Source organism: Lithobates pipiens, unplaced genomic scaffold (genome assembly GCF_037356315.1).
Source record: "Lithobates pipiens isolate NorthernLeopardFrog02 unplaced genomic scaffold, aLitPip1_a1.2 Scaffold_23, whole genome shotgun sequence".
Lineage (NCBI taxonomy): Eukaryota > Metazoa > Chordata > Amphibia > Anura > Ranidae > Lithobates > Lithobates pipiens.
In genome coordinates, this window is record NW_027507785.1 from 51693152 (window position 1) to 51715359 (window position 22208).

The 22208-nt window shown below is 45.4% G+C and overlaps 1 protein-coding gene across 1 annotated transcript in view; it reads left to right on the top strand.

Moving 5' to 3' along the window:
* Positions 1 to 6200: 6200 nt before the first annotated feature.
* Positions 6201 to 22208, top strand: part of PLXND1 (plexin D1) — a gene marked incomplete in the record, with an annotated part of 185350 nt that continues 169342 nt past the window's right edge. Inside the window, 1 exon segment of the mRNA XM_077451599.1 lies at positions 6201 to 7463. Within this exon segment, the coding sequence (XP_077307725.1) occupies positions 6306 to 7463 (1158 nt within the window).

Here is a 22208-nt window from a genome sequence, read left to right on the forward strand (position 1 = left end):
CCGTTAAAGAGGAGCTCCAGTCTCCTCCCCATAAAATTAAAAGTCAGCAGCTACAAATACTGTCGCTGCTGACTTTTAATATTAGGGCACTTACCTGTCCAGGAATCCAGCGATGTCCTCACCCGAACCAATTCTTCAATCGGCCACTGGGTGCTGCTGCCGCCATCTTGACTAAGGGAAACTGGCAGTGAAGCCTTGTGGCTTCACAGCTGGGTTTCCTAATGCGCATGCAGGAAGCACGCTGCGTCTTATGGATGGGCTGCAGTCCCAGAAGGGTGTGGAGGAAAGAGGGGGGGCTAAACTGTCAAAAGCAGATGCCCCCCCCCCCCGTATCCCCTGAAAAGGTGCCAAATGTGGCAGTGGGGGGAGGCAGACAAGCAGAGCTTCCCCTTTTTGGGTGGAGCTCCACTTTAAACTATGACAGTAAAACCTGGAAGCTGATTGGTTTCTATGAAGTGCTGCACCAGATTTTGCGCTCTCCAGTCCAGTTGACTTGCTACAACATTACAATGTTGCAGTCTGATCATTAAGGGCGGGAGCCTGGGAAAAATGCTTCCACCTACCTGCAGCAGACTGCTGGCATCATCTCTTGCCTAGGGAGAGTCAAAGCCTGGAGCTCAAGGATGGATTTTTAACCCCTTCCCGCCAACGTGGCACATATTTGTGGCCTTTTGGCAAGTGGGCTTTAACTCTGAGAGGCCGCATATATGCACCCCTCTGTAACCCCTATGTGCCCTGCGCGCTCCCAGCATGGTCACTGGAGGGGACCGGAAAGCTCTCAATACATACTTGCAATCGGGAGCGTTCATGTGATTCACATGACCTGAATGCCCGCCTCCGCCTCCCGGCATTTACAAGCACTTGAAGGACCAGGAGGCGGCGGGCCGGGAAGGGGTTAATGATAAAAGGTGGAGCTTTTCTGTAAAATGATGCTGTCGCTCTATATTATTATTATTATACAGGATTTATATTGTGCCGACAGTTTATGGCTGACAGTACAATTACAATACAGTTTAAAGTGATTGTAAACGATCACCTTGTAAAACAACCCGTTCAGTTTAAAATAGAAATGAAAGGCCAAACATTTTTGTATAGATGTAAAAAAATAAAAAATAAAAACATTATAAATACCCTTTTTTTTTTTATACATTTTCACATTCCCTCTGTTCTCTGCTGCATAAGAGCTGGGGGAGGAGAAGCAGCAGCACACTGAGCTTCCCAGTGAATGGCTGTGCAGGGGAGGCATGTCAGGACAGCGCTGATCATTGGAGGAGAGTGTGCTGAGTTCCCAGCATAGTTATAGAACTGACCAAGCTGTGTTCTCCTGCTTAGTGTGGTCAGTTTTTAATAGGAAAGCAGAGGGACTGGCAGGAACAGCAGGATTTTCACATAGAGGTAGCAATACAAACAGAACAGGAGACTTTCTCATACAAGTACATGGTACAGCAGCCACATATCAGGAATATGAAGTTTTGGGGTAACAAATGCTTTCATGCAGTAGGGATCAAAGAGCCCTATTATGACACAATAATGTATTCATGAGGACTTGTATAGTTACTGACAGGTCCACTTTAAATCAAACATGACCGGAGTAGGAGGAGTAGGTATGCACCTTTTTTTTTTTTTTACCATTCTGTATGGTGGGAGGAGCAGGTTCTGTACATATTTTTCACCTCGTTGTATAGGCGGAGTTACCCTTTAACTCCCCTGTCACTGTGGAGTATTTTTAAAGTGGACTTATTACATTTACTTGCTGAGGCAGCCATGACCTAATAGCCTATGAATGCTCCAGAAAGGAGAAGTGTCATGTTGTGCCTCATGTCACGGCCAGCTTTATAGGTTGCAATTAGCGGACATCCCAGTCACAGTGTATGTCTGCTATCAACTATCTTGGAGTGACTTAACCACTTGCTTACCGAGCCAATTCTGACACTTCTCTCACACATGTAAAAAATTGTATTTCTTTGCTGGAAAAATTACTTAGAACCCCTAAACATTATATATTTTTTTTAGTAGAGGCCCTAGAGAATAAAATAGCTGTTGTTGCAATTTTTTTATGTCACTCTGTATTTGCACAGCGATTTTTCAAATGCATTTAAAAAAAAAAAAAACAAAGTACAATTTATAACCCAATTTTTTTGTAAAATATGAAAGATAATTTTATGGCAAGTAAATAGATAGCCAACATGTCATGCTTTAAAATTGCGCATGCAATGGCGTCAAACTACGGTACTTAATAATCTCCATAGGCAACATTTTGAACATTTCTACAGGTTACCTGTTTAGAGTTACAAAGGAGATTTAGTGCCAGAATTATTGCTCTCGCTCTGACATTTGCGGCAATACCTCACATGTGTGGTTTGAATGCACTTTTACATGTGTGGGCATGGGGGGGGGGGGGGGCAGTTTAAAAAACATTTTTCTTTTTTTTTTTTTTACTATTTATTTTATTAACCCTTTTTTTTAAAATTTAACTGTACTTAAAAAAAAAAAATCTTAATCAGTTTATTTCTATCACAAGGAATGTAAACATTAGTCATAATAATCAGACAGGTCCCTTTTATGGAGCGATCTGGGGGGGTCAATAAGACCCATCATCTCTCCTCAAAGCATTAGATTTACAAAAAAAAATGTAATGCTTTTAAAAAAAATTGTCTTAGTTTACCGGAAGTGATGTCATGATGTTGCTCCAGTCCTCCTAGGCCATAGAGATTAGCAGAGGGCATCTTTCCTCTTTTCCTTTGTGACCAGCTGCCAGGTAAGCCCTGGAACCACAGTAAAGCAGTGGGGGGGGGGGGGGGGGATCGGATCACTTTTATCAGTTAGAGAACAGTGGCGGCTGCTCCATTACAGATGGAGGGTTGCCGTCCCCGTTATCCATGCACCCACCCCCAATGTCCATGCAGGGCACCGGACGCCTGGATTTCAATGGGGTTTTTTTTTTTTTTGAAGCACATGATTGGAGCCTGAGACTCTAATTGGACTCAAAAAGGGTGGGTTCAGGGCACAGAGCACTGCGCCCCAAGTCCACCCAGTTGTATTACATTAGCAAATTAATATTCACTAATGTCTTCCTGCTGCTCCTCCCAGCCAATCAGGAAGCGGGTCCGGACACCCAATTGATAGGGAGTCCTAAGACCCAATTTGCCAGGAGGAGAAACGACCTCCGGGACTCTGGAGGGGGGGGGGGGGCAGGCGAGACATCCTCTCCACTACTCTCAGCACTAGGATCCCACGCTGTCCTCAGAGCTCACAGTCAGGGCTTCCGCCGCCGCCGCCGCTTCTCCTGCCTGTTAGTGCGCTGCTGTGCTGCCCCTGGCACTCCGACCCTTCACCACCTCAGGAGGAAACCTGGGGCAGGAGGAGGAGGCATGGCTTCTACCACCTGCACCTTGGCAAGTAAGAAGCATTCCTTCACTTCTCTATATATCTGTCTGTCTGTCCTTCCACAGAGAGGAAACTGCAAACCTACACAGAATACATGGGGCCCATTATACACAATATATAGAATATAGAACCTACAATATGCACTAATAATACAGATATAGTATGCATATAGATCAGCCGGTCCAGACCAATGATGTGCTCTGAAGCAAGTGCATGTAGACAGGAAGTGTCTGCAAAAGGGCTAGAAGAGATCAGCAGCACTTACGTATGTTTTTAAAAAAAAATAGCGAACAAGACAAAATATTGCAAAACAAGATCCAGCATGATTGTACAATGTTTCATGTTTCTGTTACATCTAACAAGCCAGGAAATACAAAACTGGCCAACAACATTCATAACTGCAATAAAAGTGTTAAATGTTTCCTAAAAACCACATACTGCCCCCCCCCTCCTCCCACCCCCATCAATCCCCCCACTTTCTGCCAGCACTCAGCCTATCTGTGATTTAGGTGGCCGGGTGGAGGGTGATGTTTACTTTTTGCAGCTTTTGCAAACAGAAAAAAAAGACAACTCACTTCTTAATCATATTCACATGACAGTTTAGGGGAACCGAGCACTGGGAGAGGGAGAGGAGAACCTGGTAGGGAGAGGGGTGGAGGGAGGGAGAGGGATAGAGAGAGAGGAGAGGAGGGATAGAGTGAGAGGAGTGGGGAAGAGGAGGGATAGAGAGAGAGGAGGGGGAGAGGAGGGGGAGAGGAGGGAGAGAGAGAGGAAAAGGGAGGCATAGATAGAGAGGAGAGAGAAAGAAGGGAGGAAAGGAGGCATAGAGAGTGATAGGGAGTGAGGAGGAATAGAGAAGTGAGGGCGTGAGATAGAAAGGGGGGGGGGTGAAGGAAAAGAGAGAAGAAGGATGGGGGGGAGCATGGATAGAGAGAGGAGAGTAAAAGAAGAAGGGAGGAGATGAGGGATAGAGAGAGAGTGAGAGATAAAAAAAAGGGGGAGAGAAGGAATAGAGAGAGTGAGGAAGAAGTGAGAGGGAGAGAAAAAAAAAAAGGGGGGGGGGGGGCAGGAGGGGAGAATGGAGAGAGAGAGAGAGAGAGAGAGAGAGAGAAAGAAAGAGAGGGATGGAGATGAGGGATACATAGAGATATAAGAAGGAGAGAGACAAGAAGGAAATGGACAAAAGAAACAAGAGGGTGATGGGGGGGGGGGGGGATTAATGAATGAATAATAGAAAACAATAGGTAAGAAGAGACAGAAGTGGAAAGATAAGACAGAGGCAGGTAGAGAGAAATAAGGGAAGGTGAAAAAGAGAAAGAGATAATATAGAAAGTGGAAAAGGATGGAGAGAGGAGAGTAAAAGAAGAAGGGAGGAGATGAAGGATAGTGAGAGAGAAAAGGGGGGAGAGGAGGAAAAGAGAGAGAGAGAGAAGTGAGAGGGTGAGAGGGGGAAAGGGGGGGGGGAGGAGAGAATGGATAGAGAGAGAGAGAGAGAATGAGAGAATGAAGATCAGGGATACATAAATTGAAAGGAAAGGAGGGATAGAGAGAGAGAAAGGGGGATAGAAACAGAATGGAATAATCACAAAGGAAACAAGAGGGGGGTTAGGAGGTGGGGGATTGGGAGAGAGAAAGGGGGATAGAGAGACAGAATGGAGGTGCAGAGTGAGAGAGGGGGAGCAGGAAAGATTAAAAGGAGGGGAATTAACGAATAAATAATGGAAAACAATAGGTGGAGAGAGACAGAAGAAGGTAGAGAGAAATAAGAGAAAGTAAAAAACAGAACACAGGAGGAAACAGAGAAAGGGAAGATACAGAGAGAGGAAAAGGAGAGGTGAGAAAGAATGAAAAATCAGGACAAGAGAGAACAATATGAAGAGAAATAAAAGAGTGAGAGGAGAAACAGGAGGGAGAGACTGAAAATAATAGAGTGGAGAAAGAAAAAAAGACAGAAAAGGACAGAAAACTGGGTGAAAGAAAGAAAAAGAGAGAGAGAAAGAAAGAAAGAAATAAAAGAAAGAAAGAAAGAAAGAAAGAAAGAAAGAAAGAAAGAAAGAAAACGAGAAAGAAAGAAAGAAAGAAAATCGGAGAGAGAAGTATAATGAGAAGAGAGGAGATATAGAGGTGAATATAAGAAGAGTGGAGGGTAAATATGGGGTACAGAGGTATATACAGAGGTGTATGGAGGGGATAGATGGGGCATATACCAAGATATAGAGGGTAATATGGGGGAGCAGAGGGCAGTCTGGGTTGTGGATATAGAGGGTAATATGGGGGGTGGAGGGAAGCCTGGGTGGGGGGTGTAGGGTATATAGAGGGTAATATGGGGGTGGAGGGGAGTTTGGGTTGGGGGCATAGAGGGTAATATGGGGGTGGAGGGGAGTTTGGGTTGGGGGTGGAGGTGGTATAGAGGGTAATATGGGGGGTGGAGGGGAGTCTGGGTTCGGGGTATAGAGGGTAATATGGGGGGTGGAGGGGAGTCTGGGTGGGGGATATAGAGGGTAACATGGGGGGAGGAGGGGAGTCTGAGTTGGGGGTATAGAGGGTAATATGGGGGGAGGAGGGGAGTCTGTGTTGGGGGTATAGAGGGTAATACGGGGGGGTGGAGGGGAGTCTGGGTTGGGGGTATAGAGGGGATCTAAGCAGAATACCGGGATATATATAGAAGGATACCGGGAGGGAATTGGGGGGCTCTGTGTGTGCGGAGGGATGAGAGAGCGGAGAGGGAAGTCTGAGAGTTGAGGTTGGAAGGGAAGGGGGGGGGGGGATGGGGTCGGACTGGGGGAGGGGCAGTGTCTCTCTGATACTCCTCCAGTAGTAGTTTAGTGATCAGAGTCGGCGGAGCGGTGGTGCCATGCAGGGCTGTCATTGTGGCCCCCGAAGTTGAAGGAGCCCTCCCCTCCCCCCGGTGCCCATCCATGGCTCTGTGGACTCAGCTGCTCTTCTTGCACCTTGTGGGCTCCGCGGCCGACCTGCTGCTCCTCGGCACGTTCCGCTCCGCGCAGCCCACCAACAACTTCGCGGTGGACTCGGCGGGGCGGCGGATGTACCTGGCGGCGGTGAACCGGCTGTACCAGCTGCGGAGCGGGGATCTGCGGGCGGAGGTGGAGGAGGTGACCGGCCCGGTGCTGGACTCCCCGCTCTGCCACGCTCCGCAGGTCCCGGACTCGATCTGCGACGTTCCGCGGGCTCTGACCCCCAACTACAACAAGATCCTGGAGCTGGACGAGGAGCAGGGGCTCCTGCTGACCTGCGGATCCGTCTACCAGGGTCTGTGCCAGTTCAGGCGCCCGAGCAACATCTCCCTGCCCGCAGTGCCGTTCCCCCCGAGCAACGTGGTGCCCAGCATGCTGAACGTCGCCGCCAACCATGCCAACGCCTCCACCGTGGGGCTCCTGCTGAAGGGCCCCGACACCAGGCTCCTGGTCGGGGCCAGCTACACCGGCTACGGCAGCCAGTTCTTCTTCTGGAACCAGAGCGTGGTGGACCACCGGTTCGAGAACAGCCCCGAGATCTCCATCCGGGCCCTGAACACCGCCACCCCCAACAAGCTCTTCACCTTCGACATCAGCCCCTCCGACGACAACATCTTCAAGGTGAAGCAAGGCAACAAGCGCAACATCCGACTGGTCTTCATCCGGGCATTCCAGCAGGACGGCTTCGGCTACCTGGCCATGAACCTAGAGCCCGCCCCCGCGGGGAAGGAGAGCCGGCCCAGCAGCGCCATCGCGCGCCTCTGCCTGACGCCGGACCCGCGGGGGGACACCCGCAAGCTCACAGAGTCCTACATCCAGCTGGGGCTGCGCTGTGCGGGGCCCGAGGGGACCCTGTATGGGCGCTTGGTGTCTGTTTTCGCGGAGCCTGGAAGGGTGTTCGGGGTGTTCGAGGGTCAGAAGGATATGGCGGTGTGCGCTTACCGGCTCCGCGACGTGGGGAAGGAGATCCGCGAGGCGCGGAGCAGCTGTTTCGAGAAGAAGGATGATGGGGAGGTGCTGGTGCAGGTGCTGGATAGTGTGGTGCAAGGCGGAGGGCCCAAGTGTGCAGGGAAGAGCACCAATAGTGAGAGGAGCATCAAGGTAAGTCCCCTACCCTTTATATGTCAAACTGAAATTATTTTTACTACACTATATTCACAAAAGTTTTGGGACACCTGCATTTACACGCACATGAACTTTAATGGCATCCCAGTCTTAGTCCGTAGGGTTCAATATTGAGTTGGTCCGCCCTTTGCAGCTATAACAGCTTCAACTCTTCTTGGAAGGCCGTCCATAATGTTTAAGAGTGTGTCTATGGGAATGTCTGACCATTCTTCCAGAAGCCAGTTGTGAGGTCAGCCACTGATTTTGGATGAGAAGGCTTGGTTTGCAGTCCCTGCTCTAATTCATCCCAAAGGTGTTCTATTGTGTTGAGGTCAGGACTCTGTGCAGGTCAGTCAAGTTCCTCCACCCCAAACTTCCTCATCAGTGTCTTCCTTGCTTTATGCACTGGTCCAAACCATTTGGTGGAGGGGGGGATTATGATGTAGGATTGTTTTTCAGGAGTTGGGCTTGGCCTCTTAGTTCCAGTGAAGGGAACTCTTAAGGCGTCAGCATACCAAGACATTATGACAATTTCATGCTCCCAACTTTGTGGGAACAGTTTGGGGACGGCCCCTTCCTGTTCCAAAATGACTGTGCACCAGTGCACAAAACAAGGTACATAAAGACAAGGATGAGCGAGTTTGAGGTGAAGTAACTTGACTGGCCTGCACAGAGTCCTGACCTCAACCTAATAGAACACCTTTGGGATGAATTAGAGTGGAGACTGCGAGCCAGACATTCTCAACCAACATCAGTGCCTGACCTCACAAATGTGCTTCTGAAAGAATGGTCAAACATTCCCATAGACACACTCCTAAACATTGTGGACAGACTTCCCAGTGGAGTGTTATAGCTGCAAAGGGAGGGCCAACTCAATATTGAACCCTACGGACAAGACTGGGATGTCATTAAAGTTAATGTGCGTGTAAAAGCAGGTGTCCCAATACTTTTGACAATATAGTGTATATTGCACTGGGGTCGGGGTGATGGGTATTTAGGATGGTTGCAGTGCATACTGGTACTATGTTTCTGAGGAGGGTGCAAGTCCCAATCCCTCTACTTGAAGGGTATCTCTTTTGTTGCTTTCTAAAATATGGGGAAGGTTTCAAACATCTGTTGAGTATTTATTGCTGTATATGGTCGAGCTTTACCATGATAACCTGTGCCAGGGCAATGTCCTTTGGTACCCAAGGCCAAATTAACCCCACTATAAGCTGTGAACAATTCAGAAGGATAGGTTGCAACAACTCCTGTCATTTTTGTGCCCCTTCTGCTACAGTGGCCGAGGCAGCTTTCCCTTCTGCCCACCCCTTGGCCCAGCTACTGTTTGATTTTGATTGCGCCCACATGCTTTTGATTGTGCCCACATGCCTTTTAACTCTCCAAGTTTGCCTATAGGTGTTGGGGTCACGTCTGAAAGTTTCACCAGGATAGGTTGCACCTCCTGCTTTTTTTGTGCCCCCTTCCTTCCTGCTACACTTACCAAGGCAGCTTCCCCTCCTGCCCAACCCCCCCTGGCCCATGTGACCACTGTCACTGACTCTTGATTGTGCCCACATGGCTATTCACTCTGACAGGTTGCCCAGGCGTTGCCTGTCAGTGTCACGTCTGAAAGTTTCAGAAGGATAGGTTGCAACTGTTTTTTTTTTCTGTGCCCCCCCCCACCTGCCACAGTTGCCAAGGAAGCTGCCTAGCCTTGCTGATGACCACTATCACTGATTGACTCTTGATTGTACCCACATGCCTTAATTGTGCCTCAATAAACACAGGCAGGATGGGTTGGGGTCAGGCACGCAGGTGTGCCACGGTAGAAAGCAGCTTCTTATAGTGGCATAACAAGAAGAGGAGGAGCCAGGAGTGCTGGCAGGGAACCCGAGAACTGGAGGTTCAGGGTCACCCTGTGCAATTCCATTACACAGAGCAGGTAAGTATAAACCCCCATTTGTTAGTTTAAAGAAAAAAAATGTAGACTTTACAATCACTGTAAATCCACCCAACGCTTTATGCCAAATCTAGCGGGTGCAGCAACACTAAACACATAGAAGCTTACAGTATTTATAATAAAGAGCATCTGACAGTCAGCAGAACAAATATTCTTTGCAGGTGAATCTTCCTCGTGCTGTTTCCTAAGTGACAGTGATTGATTCTCCATCAGAGAATGTTGGTGGAAGTCACATCCACTGCTTTATAAATAGACCCATAAACCAGCAACATTCTTACCCCAGAGGAAACCTTGAAATAAATTCCTGGTCTGGAAAGCCAATTCATCAGGTGTCAGTGGGAAAAATGCATTGGTGGTCAGTAGGAGGAATCCTTACATTGGTGATCAGTGGGAAGAATGTTCCTTACATTGGTGGTCAGTGGGAAGAATGTTCCTTACATTGGTGATCAGTGGGAAGAATGTTCCTTACATTGGTGGTCAGTGGGAAGAATGTTCCTTACATTGGTGGTCAGTGGGAAGAATGTTCCTTACATTGGTGATCAGTGGGAAGAATGCTCCTTACATTGGTGGTCAGTAGGAGGAATCCTTACATTGGTGGTCAGTGGGAAGGATGTTCCTTACATTGGTGATCAGTGGGAATAATGTTCCTTACATTGGTGATCAGTGAGAAGAATGTTCCTTACATTGGTGATTAGTGGGAAGAATGTTCCTTACATTGGTGATCGGTGAGAAGAATGTTCCTTACATTGGTGATCAGTGGGAAGAATGTTCCTTACATTGGTGATCAGTGAGAAGAATGTTCCTTACATTGGTGATCAGTGAGAAGAATGTTCCTTACATTGATGATCAGTGGGAAGAATGCTCCTTACATTGGTGATCAGTGGGAAGAATGTTCCTTACATTGGTGATCAGTGAGAAGAATGTTCCTTACATTGGTGATCAGTGAGAAGAATGTTCCTTACATTGGTGATCAGTGGGAAGAATGTTCCTTACATTGGTGATCAGTGGGAAGAATGCTCCTTACATTGGTGATCAGTGGGAAGAATGTTCCTTACATTGGTGATCAGTGGGAAGAATGTTCCTTACATTGGTGATCAGTGGGAAGAATGTTCCTTACATTGGTGATCAGTGGGAAGAATGTTCCTTACATTGGTGATCAGTGAGAAGAATGTTCCTTACATTGGTGATCAGTGAGAAGAATGTTCCTTACATTGGTGATCAGTGAGAAGAATGTCCCTTACATTGGTGATCAGTGAGAAGAATGTTCCTTACATTGGTGATCAGTGGGAAGAATGTTCCTTACATTGGTGATCAGTGGGAAGAATGTTCCTTACATTGATGATCAGTGAGAAGAATGTTCCTTACATTGGTGATCAGTGAGAAGAATGTTCCTTACATTGGTGATCAGTGAGAAGAATGTCCCTTACATTGGTGATCAGTGAGAAGAATGTTCCTTACATTGGTGATCAGTGGGAAGAATGTTCCTTACATTGGTGATCAGTGAGAAGAATGTTCCTTACATTGATGATCAGTGAGAAGAATGTCCCTTACATTGGTGATCAGTGGGAAGAATGTTCCTTACATTGGTGATCAGTGAGAAGAATGTTCCTTACATTGGTGATCAGTGAGAAGAATGTTCCTTACATTGGTGATCAGTGGGAAGAATGTTCCTTACATTGGTGATCAGTGAGAAGAATGTCCCTTACATTGGTGATCAGTGAGAAGAATGTTCCTTACATTGGTGATCAGTGGGAAGAATGTTCCTTACATTGGTGATCAGTGAGAAGAATGTTCCTTACATTGGTGATCAGTGAGAAGAATGTTCCTTACATTGGTGATCAGTGGGAAGAATGTTCCTTACATTGGTGATCAGTGAGAAGAATGTTCCTTACATTGGTGGTCAGTGGGAAGAATGTTCCTTACATTGGTGATCAGTGGGAAGAATGTTCCTTACATTGGTGGTCAGTGGGAAGAATGTTCCTTACATTGGTGATCAGTGAGAAGAATGTTCCTTACATTGGTGGTCAGTGGGAAGAATGTTCCTTACATTGGTGGTCAGTGGGAAGAATGTTCCTTACATTGGTGGTCAGTGGGAAGAATGCATTGGTGGTCAGTAGGAGGAATCCTTACATTGGTGGTCAGTGGGAAGGATGTTCCTTACATTGGTGATCAGTGGGAAGAATGTTCCTTACATTGGTGATCAGTGAGAAGAATGTTCCTTACATTGGTGGTCAGTGGGAAGAATGTTCCTTACATTGGTGATCAGTGAGAAGAATGTTCCTTACATTGGTGATCAGTGAGAAGAATGTTCCTTACATTGGTGATCAGTGAGAAGAATGTTCCTTACATTGGTGATCAGTGGGAAGAATGCTCTTTACATTGGTGGTCAGTGAGAAGAATGTTCCTTACATTGGTGATCAGTGAGAAGAATGCTCCTTACATTGGTGATCAGTGAGAAGAATGCTCCTTACATTGGTGATCAGTGAGAAGAATGTTCCTTACATTGGTGGTCAGTGGGAAGAATGCTCTTTACATTGGTGATCAGTGAGAAGAATGCTCCTTACATTGGTGATCAGTGAGAAGAATGTTCCTTACATTGGTGGTCAGTGGGAAGAATGTTCCTTACATTGGTGATCAGTGAGAAGAATGTTCCTTACATTGGTGGTCAGTGGGAAGAATGCTCTTTACATTGGTGGTCAGTGGGAAGAATGCTCTTTACATTGGTGGTCAGTGGGAAGAATGCTCCTTACATTGGTGATCAGTGAGAAGAATGTTCCTTACATTGGTGGTCAGTGGGAAGAATGCTCCTTACATTGGTGATCAGTGAGAAGAATGTTCCTTACATTGGTGGTCAGTGGGAAGAATGTTCCTTACATTGGTGATCAGTGAGAAGAATGTTCCTTACATTGGTGGTCAGTGGGAAGAATGTTCCTTACATTGGTGATCAGTGAGAAGAATGTTCGAATAAATTTGATGACACAGTGGCGGCAGTTGATGGGCACAGCGGCTGTGTTTGATGGGCACAGTGGCTGTGTTTGATGGCACAGTGGCTGCGATTGATGGCACAGTGGCTGCGATTGATGGCACAGTGGCTGCGATTGATGGCACAGTGGCTGCGATTGATGATACAGTGAGGCTGCAATTGATGGGGGTTTTTTTCCGGAATTTTTCAGTTAGTTTGTGCCCCTGCAAAAATTGTGAGCATCCGGCCACCACTGGTGGTCATTGGGAAGAATGCTCCCTACATTGATGGTCAAGTAGGCCCTTCCGGTAACCAACGTCACAAGACAAAAAGTAAGGGGAAACCCAAAATGTTACAGCTGTTGCTGCAACAGGAGAAGAGGGGAAATCTTCCAATGAGTAAAGCAGCACCCGTGACAACAGAATGGGGATTTCCTCAAATTTCCTGTAAGTGACACTTGGACAGAAAGTCAGGGGAAATATTCCCAACAGGATACAGACAGCAAAAAATGGGTTTCTAACCATTCCCTATGAAAGGAGCACTAACAATTAACGATTTTATCCTGAATAATTAAAAATAACATTCTAGCTAGAGATACACTTTAAAGCACCACTGTATGTAAAAAATTACACTTAGAACGTTCGCTGTGAGTATACCGTTATAAATGAGACGTTGGATTTTGAAGGTGCTCCGTGTTTCTAGATGCAAAATAGGCAATAAAATGACATCTAATCGTTTTTTCATTTATGGGATGACGGAACGGGAAAGTGTCTTGAGCCCCGCGTTTCCCCCAATTTGTTGAAAATTGGCCTTTATTGTATGGAAATGAAAGAAAATCTAAATGTATTGGGCAATATTTCAGCTCTTTCTAGACTTTTACGCCCCCCAGCTGGTCTGTGCGCTCAGCCTCAGCCTGCCAAAATGTCTTCCTAAAAGTTTCTTCCCCAATGATTCCTTCCAAAATTGTATTACATCCTATTATTTGTTGCTGTTCTCTATACAGAGCTGTACAATGATCCCTATACAGAGCTGTACAATGATCCCTATACAGAGCTGTACAATGATCCCTATACTGAGCTGTACAATGATCCCTATACTGAGCTGTACAATGATCCCTATACAGAGCTGTACAATGATCCCTGTACTGAGCTGTACAATGATCCCTATTTAGAGCTGTACAATGATCCCTATACTGAGCTGTACAATGATCTCTATACTGAGCTGTACAATGATCTCTATACTGAGCTGTACAATGATCTCTATACTGAGCTGTCCAATGATCCCTATACTGAGCTGTACAATGATCCCTATACTGAGCTGTACAATGATCCCTATACTGAGCTGTACAATGATCCCTATACTGAGCTGTACAATGATCTCTATACAGAGCTGTACAATGATCCCTATACTGAGCTGTACAATGATCCCTATACTGAGCTGTACAATGATCTCTATACAGAGCTGTACAATGATCCCTATACTGAGCTGTACAATGATCTCTATACTGAGCTGTACAATGATCTCTATACTGAGCTGTCCAATGATCCCTATACTGAGCTGTCCAATGATCTCTATAATGAGCTGTACAATGATCTCTATACTGAGCTGTACAATGATCCCTATACTGAGCTGTACAATGATCCCTATACTGAGCTGTACAATGATCTCTATACAGAGCTGTACAATGATCTCTATACTGAGCTGTACAATGATCTCTATACTGAGCTGTACAATGATCTCTATACTGAGCTGTACAATGATCTCTATACTGAGCCTTACAATGATCTCTATACAGAGCTGTACAATGATCCATATACTGAGCTGTACAATGATCCCTATACTGAGCTGTACAATGATCTCTATGCTAAAATGTACAATGATCCCTATACTGAGCTGTACAATGATCTCTATACTGAGCTGTACAATGATCTCTATACTGAGCTGTACAATGATCCCTATACTGAGCTGTACAATGATCCCTATACTGAGCTGTACAATGATCTCTATACAGAGCTGTACAATGATCTCTATACTGAGCTGTACAATGATCTCTATACTGAGCTGTACAATGATCCCTATACTGAGCTGTACAATGATCTCTATACTGAGCCTTACAATGATCCCTATACTGAGCTGTACAATGATCTCTATACTGAGCTGTACAATGATCTCTATACAGAGCTGTACAATGATCTCTATACTGAGCCTTACAATGATCCCTATACTGAGCTGTACAATGATCTCTATACTGAGCTGTACAATGATCTCTATACAGAGCTGTACAATGATCTCTATACAGAGCTGTACAATGATCTCTATACTGAGCTGTACAATGATCTCTATACTGAGCTGTACAATGATCTCTATACTGAGCCTTACAATGATCTCTATACAGAGCTGTACAATGATCCATATACTGAGCTGTACAATGATCCCTATACTGAGCTGTACAATGATCTCTATGCTAAAATGTACAATGATCCCTATACTGAGCTGTACAATGATCTCTATACTGAGCTGTACAATGATCTCTATACTGAGCTGTACAATGATCCCTATACTGAGCTGTACAATGATCCCTATACTGAGCTGTACAATGATCTCTATACAGAGCTGTACAATGATCTCTATACTGAGCTGCACAATGATCTCTATACTGAGCTGTACAATGATCCCTATACTGAGCTGTACAATGATCTCTATACTGAGCCTTACAATGATCCCTATACTGAGCTGTACAATGATCTCTATACTGCGCTGTACAATGATCTCTATACTGAGCCTTACAATGATCCCTATACTGAGCTGTACAATGATCTCTATACTGAGCTGTACAATGATCTCTATACTGAGCTGTACAATGATCTCTATACAGAGCTGTACAATGATCTCTATACTGAGCTGTACAATGATCTCTATACTGAGCCTTACAATGATCCCAGGTTATCAAGGAATCATCTCAGTGGAGGATACAAAGTTAAAGGGTCAGTCCACTCCAAAATTGGTATTTTGGTTTTCAGCAGCTGTTGGAGAGTTGGACTGCTGATGGTTTCTATATGTTTCCAGTGTGGAAATCCGTTTTCCCGGGTCTGCACACCTGCTGGGGATCTAACAAGGGGCCCCTGGTCTCCCAGTTGGATTTATTCTGTATTACGAGGGATTCAGCTGAGAGTGTGAACACCCGGACCTCCAACAAGGTGGGAGGCAGCAGAGCTGAGAATGATGTCATGCAATAACTACTGGCCTCCCCACGAGATAACAGAACTCAAACTACACCTGTGACTAAAACTGGCCCTATACAGTTATATTTTTATTCACGCATTCGTATTGAAAGTCTGAAAAGTCCTTCCTCAGTATACTCTTTTTTTTTTGCCGTCAATGGGGGTCATAGGGTCTGTGCCCCAAAACTCAGACACAAACTCAGACACAAACGCCTTTCTCTGCAGCCTCAGTTGCACCGGACAGTGAATGAATGGGAAGTGCTCTGTGCGGAGTACTTCCTGGTTATTCACAAACAGAAGCATAGTAAACACATTGTACTACTCTTCAGACACAGTGAGCGAGTGTACTCACTTGGGGTTATTTACTAAAGGAAAATCCACTTTGCACGGCAAGTGCACTTGGAAGTAATGTCGCTGTACATCCGAGGGGGACATGCAAGGAAAATAAAAAACAGCATTTTAGCTTGGACATGATTGGATGATAAAATCAGCAGAGCTTCCACTCATTTCAGATCTACCCCTTAGATTTAGAGCGACTGCAATTCCAAGTGCACTTGTAGTGCAAAGTGGATTTTCCTTTGATAAATAACCCCCAATGTGTTCATTTAGAAAAGGAAGGAGCTGGTAAGTTACATATTTACTAGCCCCTTCCCCTGCTCTCCATCTTGAAACATACCCTGCAGCAGCTCGGGGAAGAGAGGAAGGAAGCCAGCAGCACTATGAGGTGCGGGGCCAATAAGGTGGGGAAAGCCTGGGCAGTAGGGGGGATTTGCACCACACATAGTTATTAGGGTGTGCCCAGGCACACCTATGATGGGGGTTATTTCCGAAAGGCAAATCCACTTTGCACTACAAGTGCAAATTACAAGTGCAAAGCGCACTTGAAATTGCACTGAAAGGGCACTTGGAAGTGCAGTCGCTGTAAACTTGAGGGGTAGATCTGACATGAGTAGAAGCTCTGCTGATTTTATCATCCAATCATGTGCAAGCTAAAATCCTGTTTTTTATTTTCCTTGCATGTCCCCCTTGGATCTACAGCGACTTTACTTCCAAGTGCAAAGTGGATTTGCCTTTTGTAAATAACCCCCATTGAGTCACAGTGGTTGAAAACATAGGAAAGTGGCAGCAGAAAAATGACCACCGAGTCTGCCTATATATATATATATATATATGTATGTATGTATGTGTGTGTGTGTGTGTGTGTGTGTGTGTATATATATATATATATATATGTATGTGTGTGTTTATATATATATATACATATGTAATGTGTGTGTGTGTGTTTATAGATATATATATACACTCATAACTTTCAGAGAAGCCTATCCTACCCACACCTAACAACTGTATTTTCATTTTGTCCATCTGATCATCCCCCCCACAGCTACTACCCTTTGTTCCCCTTGACCCTCCCTTCTAGATTGTAAGCTCTAAGGGCCCTCTGATCCCTCCTGTATTGTAATTGTACTTGTCTTCCCCGATGTTGTAAAGCGATGTGCAAACTTTTGGCGCAATATAAATCCTGTATACTAATAATAATAATATACACATACATGTTTTGTATTTTTTATTTTCCGTAACATTATTTGTGTGAGTATAGATCTACAGTGCCTTGAAAAAGTATTCATTACCCCCCCCCCCCCCTTTTCCTTCCCACCCATCGTATTTTATTTTATTTTAACATTTTATTTTTTTACTCTCTCTCTCTATCTTTCTACCTTTGGTTTCCTCAACTGTTGGTTTTATACTCAGTTATTGGGTGAGCGTGGGGTAGTGGGGGACGTGGTCATTCTGACTACGAAAGACTCGCCACTTGACGAGAGATGGACTGCTTGGGATGATATTCCAGATACTGGCGCACTGAAACAGAAATGTTCATGGTCTAATTTTAGGAGCGCTCTAGTACTGTACCTATTTGTTGCAATATTCTGGATGTTTTATATTGCGGATGGAATGTAACTCTCACTACGAATCCCACATGTTTGTGATGGGGTCTATGTTGACCACAGTTGTTCTAGGATTTTCCTGTATTTTATTATGAAAATAGAAATACTAATAAAATTTATATTTGAAAAAATATTCATACCCCTGGAAATTTTCCACATTTTATCATGTTGCAACAAAAAACATAAAATTTATTTTTATTGGGATTTTATGTGATAGAGATAGACCAACACAAAGTGGCAGGGAATTGTGAAGTGGAGGGAAAATGATAAATGGTTTTCAACATTTTTTTTATAAATGAATATGTGAAAAGTGTGGGGGGGCATTTGTATTCAGCCCCCCTTTACTCTGATACCCCTAACTAAAATCTAGTGGAACCAATACTTTGTAGAAGCGCCTTTCTCTGTAACTACAGCTGCGCGTCTTTTTGGGGATGTCTCCACCAGCTTCGCACATGTGACATGACTAAGCGCTGACCCTGGAAATATAAGATGATGCTTCTATTCCTCGCAACATTTGTGATGAGTAAATTTCACTGTAAATTTCAGAAATCCATTTATCGTGTCATAGTCATAGATCATAACTATAGAAGAAACAGGAAGTTCTAAGTTTAGATAATATCTTTTTTTATATCTTTTTATTTATTAAACAACAGAAGTAATCCAAATAAAGTGAAATGTTTTATATTGATACAATGTTGTATTAAACAAACATAAAACTGCAACAGTTGGTACTTGGTAGTGGATTGCCCTGATACAGAGCTAAACCCGAGTCTTGTCAATGTGCAATGATATGGGTGAGCCCCGAACACGCTGTGCCCCATCTAATGGTGGCCATATACAGTACATAGCGATATGATCGAACTATTCTTCGCAGAATCAAACAATATGATTGGATCTATGAATTATCAAAATAAAAAAAAATACATTTAGGCCGCGTACACACGCGGGGACTGTTCGCTCAACTTTGTCCGCTGAACAGTGTTTCGGCGGACAGTCCGCTCGTGTGTGGGCTTTCAGCGGACAGTTTCAGCGGACAGTCTGCTGAACAAAGTTTTTCGGAAATTCCGAAAAACTGTCCGCTGAAACTTTGTTTCAGCGAACAGTCCCCTCGTGTGTAGGCTTGTTCGTCAAACTAAGTTCCGCGCATGCTCAGAAAGGATTTACACGCCGAAGTTTGCATTGCAGTGTATAGGACGTCGTTTTCTAGTCCCGGCGTACGTGCCGTTCACGTCATCGCGCACGGTTTCAGCGGACTGTTCGTTCGTCGTGTGTGGGCAAGTCCGTCCATGCTAATTTTGAGCGGACTGTCCGCTGAAACTGTTTGACGGACAAAGTTGAGCGAACAGTCCCCGCGTGTGTACGCGGCCTTAGAGTTTACCAATCGATATAATCAAAAACCATTCTGGATGGAAAATAAGAAGGTTGATAATTTTATAGGAACATTACACATATCAGTAAGGCCGCGTACACACGGGCGGATTGTCCGCCCAACTAAGTTCGTCAGACAATCCGACAGACAGTCCGTCCAACTTTTGAATGAACGGACTTGACCACACACGATGAACAGACAGTCCGCTGAAAACTTGCGTGATGACGTGTACAGCACGTACGACGGGACTAGAAAAACGGCGTCCAATACACTGCAATGCAACCTTCGGCCGTGTAAATCCTTTCTGAGCATGCGCCATACTTAGTCCGTCCAACTTGCCTACACACGAGCGGACTGTCCGCTGAAACCAAGTTTGAACGGACAAAACCAAGTTTGGACGGACAAAATTACCGAAATTCCGAAAGACAAAGTCCGTCAGACTGTCCGCTGAAAAAGTCCGCTGAAGCCCACACACGGGCGGATTGTCCGCTGAAACACGATTCAGCGGACTAAGTTGGGCAGACAATCCGCCCGTGTGTACGCGGCCTAAGTGTATAGCATATCAAACAATCTTTTTCAATTGTATTTCTGATCAGGCAGTAAATCTATCGACAATATTGATTGCATATAAAATTGCTCCCTCATTAGCCCCTGTACACACGGTCGGAGATTTCCACAACCAAATCCGTCGGATTTTGTCCATCGGATCTTGTCCGAAACTGCTGCATACACACGGTCGGACAAAGTTGGCGAAAAATCTGATCTTTCAGAACGTGATGACGCAAATTCGTTACGATGGGACTACATTCAGGCTAGTAGCCAATAGCTTTGATGTAGGAATTTGATCTGAGCATGCGTGGCACTTGGTCCGATCAAAATGCTCTACACATGATCGGATTAGGTCCGACCGGCCCAATTGGTCAGGAAATATTTCCAACATGTTGGAAAATTGGGTCCGACGGAGATTCGGACGGAATCAGTCCGATGCATACCACACACAGTCGGATTATCCGACAACACGGTCCGATAGGACACATTCCGACGGATTCTCCGACCGTGTGTACAAGGCTTTAGACTTTATTGCTGAGTAATTGGAGTTTGTGTCCCTGTGGACGATCGAATTGGGAAGGAAACTGGAGGGTCAGCTATCCTCAAATCAGTTCCTGTTCATTTTCCTGAACTTCTGATGCCCACCCTGCAGTCTGAGGGCCACATGTGGCCATGAAGCCCTTGAACCCTGGCAGTCAGCAGTAGAAATGTTGATTTTGAAATGGCGGTGATCTCTAGCCGTCTCATGTAACATGTTCCTGGTCTCCAGTTGTCTCCTGTAGCATTCCTCCACCCACACCTGTAGCATGTCCTTAGTTTCTGACAGTTTCCTCCAGTAATTCTGCAGTCTGAGACAGTCTTCAGTAGCATTTCATATACCGAATATTTTGTGTGGCCCTTTGCTGATGCCAGGGGCCACAGTGGAGGCTCCCTACACTTTGTAAGTTGACAACCAATGCCTACATCAGTGGTCTCCAAGCCCTTTGCTTGCCTTTATCTGGCCCTTGGGGCACTATTCCTTCCACTGATAGTGGCACTATTCCCCCTACTGACACCAATGATGGGGCACTATTCCTCCCACTGATAGCAGCACTATTCCCCCCACTGATACCAATGATGGTGTACTATCCCCCCCACTGACACCAATGATGTGGCACTATTCCCCCCACTGACACCAATGATGGGGCACTATTCCTCCCACTTATAGCGGCACTATTCCCCCCCACTGACACAGAAAATGGGGCACTATTCCTCCCACTGATATCAGCACTATTCCCCCCCACTGACACCAATGATGGGGAACTATTCCCCCCACTGACACCAATGATGGGGTGATTCCTCCAACTGACACCAATGATGGGTCGCTATTCCCTCACTGACACCAATGACGGGGCACTATTCCTCCCACTGACACCAATGATTGGGCACTATTCTTCCCACTGACACCAACAATAGGAATGTATTTACTTCCACTGATACTGGGACATATTCCTTCCACTAACACCAGCAGTGGAGCACTATTCCTCCCACCGAAACCAAAGATTGGGGCACTATTCCCTTCACTGACACCAATGATGGAGCACTAATCTTCCAACTGATACCAATGATGGGGCACTATTCCTCCCACTGATACAATAATGAGGCACTATTCCCCCCATTGACACCAAGGATGGGACACTATTCCCCCAACTGATACCAATGATGGGGCACTATTTCTCCCACTGGCACTAATGATAGGGCAATATTCCTCCCATTGATTCCAATGGGGCACTATTTCTCCCACTGATACCAACGATGTGGCACTATTCCTCCCACTGACACTAATGGGGCACTATTCCTTCCACTGACACCAATGTTAGGGCACTGTTATTCCCACTGACACCAACAGTAGGAAACGATGTACTCCAACTGATGCGGGCACATTTTCTTCTCCCAGTGACCACATCTGGCCCCCTTAAAGTCTGAAGTACAGTAAACTGGCCCTTTGATTAGAAAGTTTTGAGACCCTTGCCCTACACCATAAGTGGTCCTGGCTGAGGGACCTCAAGTGGATGTTTTTTTTCCGCACATTTGCTAAGCTCTTACAGTTGGTCTATCGCATTTTGGTAGCCAATAGTAAAACACTACTCAATCCAAAACTGAAAAAAATAAAAAATAAAATGTAACCTATGGGTACAGTCTAAGGGTGCTGTCACACCACTGTGATACGTTACTTTATGCCATGCATCAATGTGCGTTGCGATAAGGTGGCCCATTCAAATTGAATGACCTGCAAAGTGTACCAGAACACACCAGAAAAGAGGCAACGCAACATTTCTGGCAGAGCATTACAATGCACATCCATCAGGATAAATAAAAGGCACCGCATTGCACCAGTGCATGTAACATTGGGCCCTAAATTACTTTTTTTTTTTTTTATTATTGAATTCCAAGTGAAACAGAGCTGACCTAATGTGAGGACAACCTAGCCAGGAAGTGTGAGCTCTGTCGCCCGGATTACAGGAGATTGGCCCTGGGACAGCAGACACCTCCTGGGAGAACAATGACCTTTACTGCGGCACTGTGTACACACTTGTATGGTGTCGGGTTTATTGGCGCACACCTGCACAGCTATCTCCTGCCTACAATGACACCTCACACTATGGGGTCACCAGGCGGGGGGGGGGGGGGGGGGGGGGGGGGGCCTGACAGCCAAGGACAGAGATAACACGCTTCAGGTGCTGAAGGGTAATCATTGCCCGGTGACCAGGAGA